Source organism: Etheostoma spectabile, chromosome 9 (genome assembly GCF_008692095.1).
Source record: "Etheostoma spectabile isolate EspeVRDwgs_2016 chromosome 9, UIUC_Espe_1.0, whole genome shotgun sequence".
Lineage (NCBI taxonomy): Eukaryota > Metazoa > Chordata > Actinopteri > Perciformes > Percidae > Etheostoma > Etheostoma spectabile.
The window spans coordinates 7,808,729-7,816,996 of record NC_045741.1 but is presented as its reverse complement, the minus strand read 5'-3'; the positions used below and the strand labels follow the sequence as shown (position 1 = coordinate 7,816,996).

Here is an 8,268-nt window from a genome sequence, read left to right as displayed (position 1 = left end):
GGGGGAACTCATATTAATGTTAAAAAAAACTCATAAAGGGAAATTTTCATGCCATGGGACCTTTTTAATAGGGCAATTGTCCAGCTTGTATTTACCTTCACAAACATGCTTGTTTTGCCACTGACAGGCTCAGATTAACATAATGGAAAGGATTTGTCTGACAATATTATGGAAAGGATTTCTGAGGAGGTCGACCTTTCTGTTAAGATCCTTGTTTTAACATGAAAACATCTGCGGAATTGCGTTTGCAAAAGCCACACGACTCCATGTAAATAAAGTAATTTTTAGCAGTTACAATGTTGACAACACTCAATACTGGACCAATTTCAACGGTTATTGTTCCTATCAGTCACTTACATATGAAAACATACGAAAATAAGGTCCAGGTTTAAAAAAACAGTAGTTACCCTTTAGACGTGGGAAACAAAAAAAGTTAAACAAATAGTTAAAATATGAAACGCACTGTGTTCTGTGTATATTGTGATAAATACCACTCGCACCACCCTTTTCAGATTGCTCATACTCAAATTTCCTGTTGCTTCCTTTATTCCTCGGTGCTGTAATGGACGATGTTGATGTGGTGTGTTGCTTTTTTTCTTTCAGGATGAAGAGGACGAGGACTTCCTCTCCATCAGCCGAGCCATGGAGGAGATCGTAGACGATCCTGTTGATTGCTATTGGCTGATCAAGTCTTTCGTCAATCAGTTCCACACAAAGTTCGGAGACTCAGTGCCACACCTCGTGAGTGTTACCTTTTTCTTAACGGGACGTTTTTCAGAGCTTTCAGCTACATTTGTTGACCTTCATCAGTGGATGGAACTGGTTCGCAAAAAACGTCCCATATGTGGACCTCATGCTAAGAATTTTTCATCAAACTCGAAAGCAAATTGATTACCAAAAAACCCCCTGAATTGATAAAAAAAAAAGGGTTACACTTAACTTGAAGGTCTCTACATCAGAGTGACATGACATTGTCATGAACGTGTCATAAAACAAAAACAAGTCATAAACGTTAATGACAACACTTCAAAGTAAGTGTTATTTGGTTTTATTATGACAAGTTATGGTTCATGTATCATGAACGTGTCATGACCGTGTCATGTGTTCATGACAGTGTCATGTCACTCTTATGTAGAGACCTTCATGTAAAGTGTTACTAAATATTGTAACACGGGCGTCAGCTACAAAAGTGGATGGTGACATGGGTCTTGAAATGATTGTTACTGATACAGTACTGCGCAAACATCTTAGACAGGCGTGAAAAAATGCAGTAAACTAAGAATGCTTTCAAAAATATGAATAATGATTGTTTATTTTTATCAATTTACAAAATGCAAAGTGAGCGAACAAAAGATAAATGAAAATCTTCTACGATCTCCCGACTTTTTGCGTGTACCTATAAGAATCGATGGTGGTTTGAAGGCTAATGGGGCTAACACCAAATATTGATGTGATTTAGATTTATCTTTTGTTTGCTCCCTTTGTATTTTGTAAATTGATAAAAATAAACAGTCATTATTTATATTTTTTAAGGCGTTCTTGGTTTACAGCATTTTCTCACACCTGCCTAAGACTTTTGCACAGTACTGTATTTGTAAGGCAAAATGAATTGAAGGTTTTTGTAGGTTATTTATTTTTTCTTCATAGCCCTGGTGTTGTTTTGAACACGCACCAGGGCCTTCAGTGATGAAAAAGATACAGAGCAGGTGATGTGTAAAGTTAGTTCAGAAAGTGGCACAGTTAAAATGACAAATATTTCATGACTCAGGAGTTTGGATCACATTGTTTTAATTTTTAAATTTTTTTTAAAAGTAAGACCTCGTTGTCTCCTTCTGTCGTGTTGCGGTGTAGCCGAAGAGCCTGGAGCATTATCTGAGTCAGGAGGAGCCGCGCCTGCTGGACCACCTGAAGAGCTGCGGAGCCCTGAACCAGCTGCCCTACGGCCTCTGGTTCAGACGCTGCTTCGCTGGCTGCCTGCCCGAGTCCAGCCTGCAGAGGTCGCTTTACCGGCATCAGCATCAGCACACTCTCACTGAACACACACACAGCACACTCCCATCTTTTCTTTGCAGCTGCTAGTGCTAATATTTAGGCTTTTTGCATGATTCTAGTACTCAGATCTTTCACTTAAAGTAGCAAAGCTACATTGTAAAAAAACGTACACTGTTACAAGTAAATGTCCTGCATTCAACATTGTACTCAATCAACAGTATTACCATTAAAGTATTAAAAGTAAAAACAAAAAAAACTTATAATGCAGTCACCTAAATTTACTGAATTATTGATACATTAATGTGTTAATCTCTTTAGTGTTGCAGCTGGTGAAGGGGCAGCTGAATTTATTTCCTCTGTGTGCTGATGGGTAGCTTCACCTTACATAAGTCATCAGGAATTTTTTTATTTTATATTTTGTATTAAGCACTGGCAGCCCACTCACTCTGACATCGCTCCGTTTGTACATGAATAGGTCCTGAGCATAGTGTGTGTGTATTTCAGGCCTGTGTGTAGTGATTATAACAAAAACAGAGAGTAAATTGAGTCTTGATTACCAAAGAAAAGAGCAAAATACCAACTGTCATAGTTCAATGTTTCCATTGGTTGCTCAGCTTGAAAGCTACAGATTGGGTGAGTCAAGAGACAGCCTTTTTATTTATGTCTCTTATTACTGTCACAAGGGTAAACTTGTCTCTATCCTTCTCCTTCTATACTAATGATGAGACTTTTGTTAGACACTGGTCAAATGAGCTGAGCCCTTTGCTTATGTTTAGGGTGTGGGACAAGGTGATCAGTGGCTCCTGTAAGATCCTGGTCTTTGTGTCCTTGGAGATTCTGCTCAGCTACAAGATCGTGTTGTTGGGAATCAGCCGGCCCGGAGGCGTGGTCAGGTTTCTGTGCAACGTGAGTGAACAGCTTATGTACACTTATGTGGTTGGCCACCAAGCAGAAATGCATTATGGTATCCTGGCAGTAGGTGTCTGTGTAAGACCTCAACAATAATCCCTTTCCCTTTTCAGATACCGCAGGAAAACACAGACGCCATCGTGACTAAAGCCATCGACTTGTGGCACAAATACTGCGGAACTCCAATGCACGCCGTATAGCCACATGGAGCACACACATCTGGGCCCAGAGGTGCTTTTTTCCCAGGATTCACCAGGATTTACGCCACTGAGAGACTAACAGACTGGGGATTTGTCTCTGCATGACTGAACTGAAAACTCATCGTGAGCTACTTGCAATAAGCCTGAAGACTTCCTGAGAATTCTCAGCTATTAAAGCATATGATGAACTATACATGGAAAGGACACTGGAAACAGCTGCTCTACAGAGTGGAGGCACAAGAACTGTTTGGAAAAAGGCGAGGAAGCATAAACTTATTTTTTTTAATAAGTTTCCTTCTTTAAGAAACTGCATACATCATAGAAGACACAATAAATTAATACCCACATGCAGTTTTTCTGCTTTACAAATAAAAACATTTGAAAAGTCTCACTTACTTTCTTTGCTATGTACAAGTCTTTCATAATTCTGAGAACAACTGTCTCTCAAAACATTGTTTACAGCATACAAGAGACAGTAATATTACTGACGCTTGTTCATACACACTCACAGTCAAAACAAACACACACACAACAGAGCAACCAGTTCTCCCCTTAATATGGTCAAAACTGACAATTGATGAACCTAATATGCACTGTAAATAATAACGTGAGGTGGCAGGGTTTCCATAATCTGTGCCACCAAAGATTCATCTCAGACAATAAAAATGAAATACAAAATAAAAGTCTACTTTCTTGTAGTTTGGCAGAGGGTTCGGCAACATTTTTACTGTCTGAAGATACTCTGCATTAAACTCAAGTTAATTTGGCAACTTTTAAATCTGTGTAAACCATATTGTAGGCACAGTGACACAGTGGGTTACTGAACGTTCAACAGCAGTCACTCTGGGATGCGTTCAAGATCGCAACTTCCACAGCAAGTCAAGTTGCTTTGGTTTAAAATGGGGATCTGTAGTCTGAAGTGTTTTGAGCTCCTGAATGCAGCCCATGAACAGATGAGGTGAAAATCGGAAATTATTGCTCAGTTGATTGATGTGTTAGGAGATGTTCATTTTTACTATTACTGGCTTGCAGAGAGCATTTTAGGATTTTGTTTAGGATGTAAGGTACTTTTGTTTAAAGATTCAGCTGCCTACAACAACACAAGTTCTTTGAGTATTTAACTTCTCTGGCAAAATGAGATAAACCATCACAGAGATGTCATCTGTGAAATAACGCTGCGCCAACACAAGCACGCCCCCAAGAAAAATCACGTCCAGTTGAGAAAGGAGGGAACACAATCCCTGTCCTCGCCTCCTTCTGTTCCCATCCTCCAAGTCGGCACTGGTTCTGTGTCTGACTTCCAAAAGCCTTTTTAAAAAAACTAAAAAGTGCTGCCATGTAAACTCGCCGCCACATCATCTTTAAAAAAAAAAAAAAAATCTTTTGAAAGAAGTCTGTAAAAAATCTCCACTCAGGGAAGACGCCAGTTGAGAGTTGAGAATTTATTTTTTACTTGTAAAAGTGTTTGTTGACGTTTCCTGCGACGGCCGCAGCACACCAGTGGTGCTCATGTCCAGCCCGTCGGTTTGGATTCGACGCTGGGACGTGTAGCAGTTAGAAGGATGAGGGCAGCAGGGAGCAGGCTCCAGACTCCAGGCTCGCTGTGGGGGTAGTAAGCATGGCCGAGATCTGACTAACCCATCTTATGGCCGATGAAACCTGCAGGGACAAACCACAACCAGAAAGGGAATAATTAGAAATGCCGTTGGTTGTTCACCATACCACTAAATCTTCACATGTACACATGTGCCTTTTAATGGCATACTATGACTTTTCCATGCCAATTTTTATGACACTATTTTATTACTAGGATTACTTTTTTTGACAAACTTTTTCATGACACTTTAATATGACTTTTTGAAATGAAATCTACGACATACTATACTATGACTTTTTTTAATGTAATTCTTACGACATACTATACTATAACATTTTATGAAACTTTTACAACACACTTTTACTTACTACTTTTATTACCAGGATTACTTTTTTTGACAAACTATACTAAGACTTTCATGACATACTATACTATGCCTTTTTTAATGAAATTCTTACGACATACTATACTATGACTTTTTTACAACATACTGTACTATGACATTATATGAAACTTTTACAACATACCTTTTACTATTACTACTTTTACTTACTACTACTACTACTACTACTACTTTTATTACCAGGATTACTTTTTTTGACAAACTATACTATGACTTTATGACAAACTATACTAAGACTTTATGACAAACTATACTAAGACATTTTCATGACTTTACGACATACTATGACTTTTTTAATGATTTTTTACGACATACTATGACTCTTTACAAAATCTTTACGACATATCTTTTACTAGGACTACTTTTACTTACTACTACTACTTTTTTACTAGGATTACTTTTTTTGACAAACTATAGTATCACTTTATGACATACTATACTATAACTTTTTTAAAGAAATTCTTACGACATACTATACTATGACATTTTCATGACATACTATCTATGACTTTTTACAACCTATATACTATGACTTTTTACAACTACTATACTATCTTTTACAACATACTATCATGACTTTTTACAACATACTATACATGACTTTTTAAACATACTATGCATGACATTTTTATGAAACTTTTACAACATATTTTTACTAGGACTACTTTTACTTACTACTGCTTTTATTACTAGGACTACTTTTTGACAAACTATACATGACATTTATGACATACTATACTAAGACATTTTAATGACTTTATGACATACTATACTAAGACTTTTTAATGACTTTATGACATACTATACTAAGACTTTTTAATGAAATTCTACAACAAATTATACTATGACCTTTTGACTTTTAATGACATTTTCACGACATACTATGACTCTTTATGAAATCTTTACGACATACTATACTAAGACATTTTCATGACTTTATGACATACTTTGACTTTATGACATACTATACCATGACTTTTTTAATGAAATTCTTACGACATACTATGCTATGACATTTTATGAAACTTTTACAACATACCTTTTACTATTACTACTTTTACTTACTACTATACTACTACTACTACTACTTACTACTACTACTACTACTACTACTACTACTACTACTACTACTCTTTTATTACTAGGATCACGTTTTTTTGACATACTGTACTATGACTTTTTCATTTCTTATGACATTTATACAAAGACTTTTTAATTTCTTTATGACATATATACTTACACTTTTTCATGACTTTATACTCTGACTTTTTGACTTTAATGACATTTTCAAGACATACTATAACTTTAATGTTTTTTTTTACAACATACTATACTATGACATTTTATGAAACTTTTACAACATACCTTTTACTAGAACTACTTTTACACTACCACTTTTATTACTAGGATTACTTTTTGACAAACTTTTCATGACCACTTTATTATGACTTTTTGAAATGAAATCCACAACATACTATACTATGACTTTTTATGACACACTATGATTTTTTATTAACTTTTTACAACATACTATATTTTTATTAATGAAATGTTTACAACATACAATATTAAGATTTTATATGTTTTTAAATAAATACTATATTTGAAGTTTTTTATGACATACTATGACTTTTTATGACATGCTACACTATGACATTTTGACATGTATGACATCTTTTAATTAAATTTTGACGGCATACTATACCGTCTTTATGACATACTATGACTTTCACGACACTGACATACTATACCATAGTAAGGACTTTCTATACATTTTTATGACATACTGTACTATTACTCTTTAATTACTTTTTATGACATACTATACTATCTCATGACAATTTTTATGAAATACTATCATTTCACTTTTTATGACACACTATACTATGACTTTTTGAAATTAAATCTTCACGACATACTATACTATGACTTTTTAGGATGCTTTTTTATGGCATACTATATTGCGGTGTTTTCATGGAATACTATACTATGAATTGTTTTTGACATTCTATACTCAGGGTTTTTATGAAATGCTTTACGACATAGTATACTATGACGTTTTTAATTACTTTTTTATGACATACTAAACTCTGAATATTTTCTATTTAAAGAATATTTTTTGGGTTTTTCCGCCTTTAATGGACATGACAGCTAGGTGAGAAAAGGGAGAGAGAAGGGGAAGATATGCAGGAAATCATCACAGGTCGGACTTAAGTCCTGGACCTCTGTGTCGAGGCATACACCTCTAAGGAAATGTGCGCCTGCCCAACCAACTGAGCCAACCCGGCTACGCACTTTGACTTGGAATGAAAAAGGTTAAGAAAAAGGTTTTAAATTTTACTTCAAGATTCCTGCATATATAACTTTGTGTTACCTGGTCAGATGACGGCTCGACTCATGCACCTCCATCTCTGTGCTTTTGAACTCATTCAGCTCCTTTCTGATGGCAGCCTGAACGACACACAGATAGACACTTATTTACACACAGTGTACATGTTCAGACTACTTAAATCCAGAGTTAGTGAAACATTCTTTGGGTTTGTTGTGCGTGTTTTTGCAGTTAACCTTATCAGCAGCTGTTAGCCGAGTCCATGGCTTGTCTGCTCTCCTGTCGTAGTCCTGAGCCTCGGCGACCTCCACGTAGTCACTGAAGCGGATGAGGATCTTCGCCTCCCTCAGCTCCTCCACTGTGGGCCTCTGGCTGAGCTAAAGGGTGCAAGAAAGAGAGGTGTCAGCAGCCCAATGCCCTGCAACATGCATACAGAGAAAGTACATCACACAGAGAAAAAATGTTCTCTGTGTGATGTAAATATATTTAAAATAGAGAAAAAGTTAGTATGTTAGTTAGTAAGAACAATCCTCTTTTTTTCCTATTTTTATGTTGTATAAGTTCAATAATGAATAAATTCAAGAAAGCACAAATGTTTTCTATCCGGCTTTAGACTCAGAACTGCATTGAAGTAGACATATTTATATTATGATTTTCTTTCAAAGTTAATAAATGATTGGATCTGCAACTGAAACAAATCTATGGATGCAGATTAGTGGCATTAATACGTGTAATAAAATATACTGTATGTCATTACTGTGCAACAACAGTTATTGAATGTGATGAGAACTGAGATGGAGATGAACACAAGCACACACACACACACACACTAAAAGGC

The 8,268-nt window shown here is 36.0% G+C and overlaps 2 protein-coding genes across 4 annotated transcripts in view; one reads left to right on the top strand and one right to left on the bottom strand.

Annotated features, from left to right (window-relative positions):
• tbc1d7 (TBC1 domain family, member 7) overlaps nucleotides 1-3,707 on the top strand; it is a 7,719-nt gene extending 4,012 nt beyond the window's left edge. The window contains exons 5-8 of the mRNA XM_032526952.1: nucleotides 604-741; nucleotides 1,852-1,997; nucleotides 2,769-2,898; nucleotides 3,015-3,707. Of these exons, the coding sequence (XP_032382843.1) occupies nucleotides 604-741; nucleotides 1,852-1,997; nucleotides 2,769-2,898; nucleotides 3,015-3,101 (501 nt within the window). The 3' untranslated portion in view covers nucleotides 3,102-3,707. The remainder of the gene's footprint in view (nucleotides 1-603; nucleotides 742-1,851; nucleotides 1,998-2,768; nucleotides 2,899-3,014) is intronic.
• Nucleotides 3,557-8,268, bottom strand: part of phactr1 (phosphatase and actin regulator 1) — a 40,006-nt gene continuing 35,294 nt past the window's right edge. For all 3 annotated transcript variants that reach the window (XM_032526950.1, XM_032526949.1, XM_032526948.1), the window contains exons 11-13: nucleotides 7,667-7,807; nucleotides 7,476-7,552; nucleotides 3,557-4,760 (exon numbers count right to left, since the gene is read on the bottom strand). In XM_032526950.1, coding sequence (XP_032382841.1) covers nucleotides 4,745-4,760; nucleotides 7,476-7,552; nucleotides 7,667-7,807 — 234 coding nt within the window. In that variant the 3' untranslated portion in view covers nucleotides 3,557-4,744. The remainder of the gene's footprint in view (nucleotides 4,761-7,475; nucleotides 7,553-7,666; nucleotides 7,808-8,268) is intronic.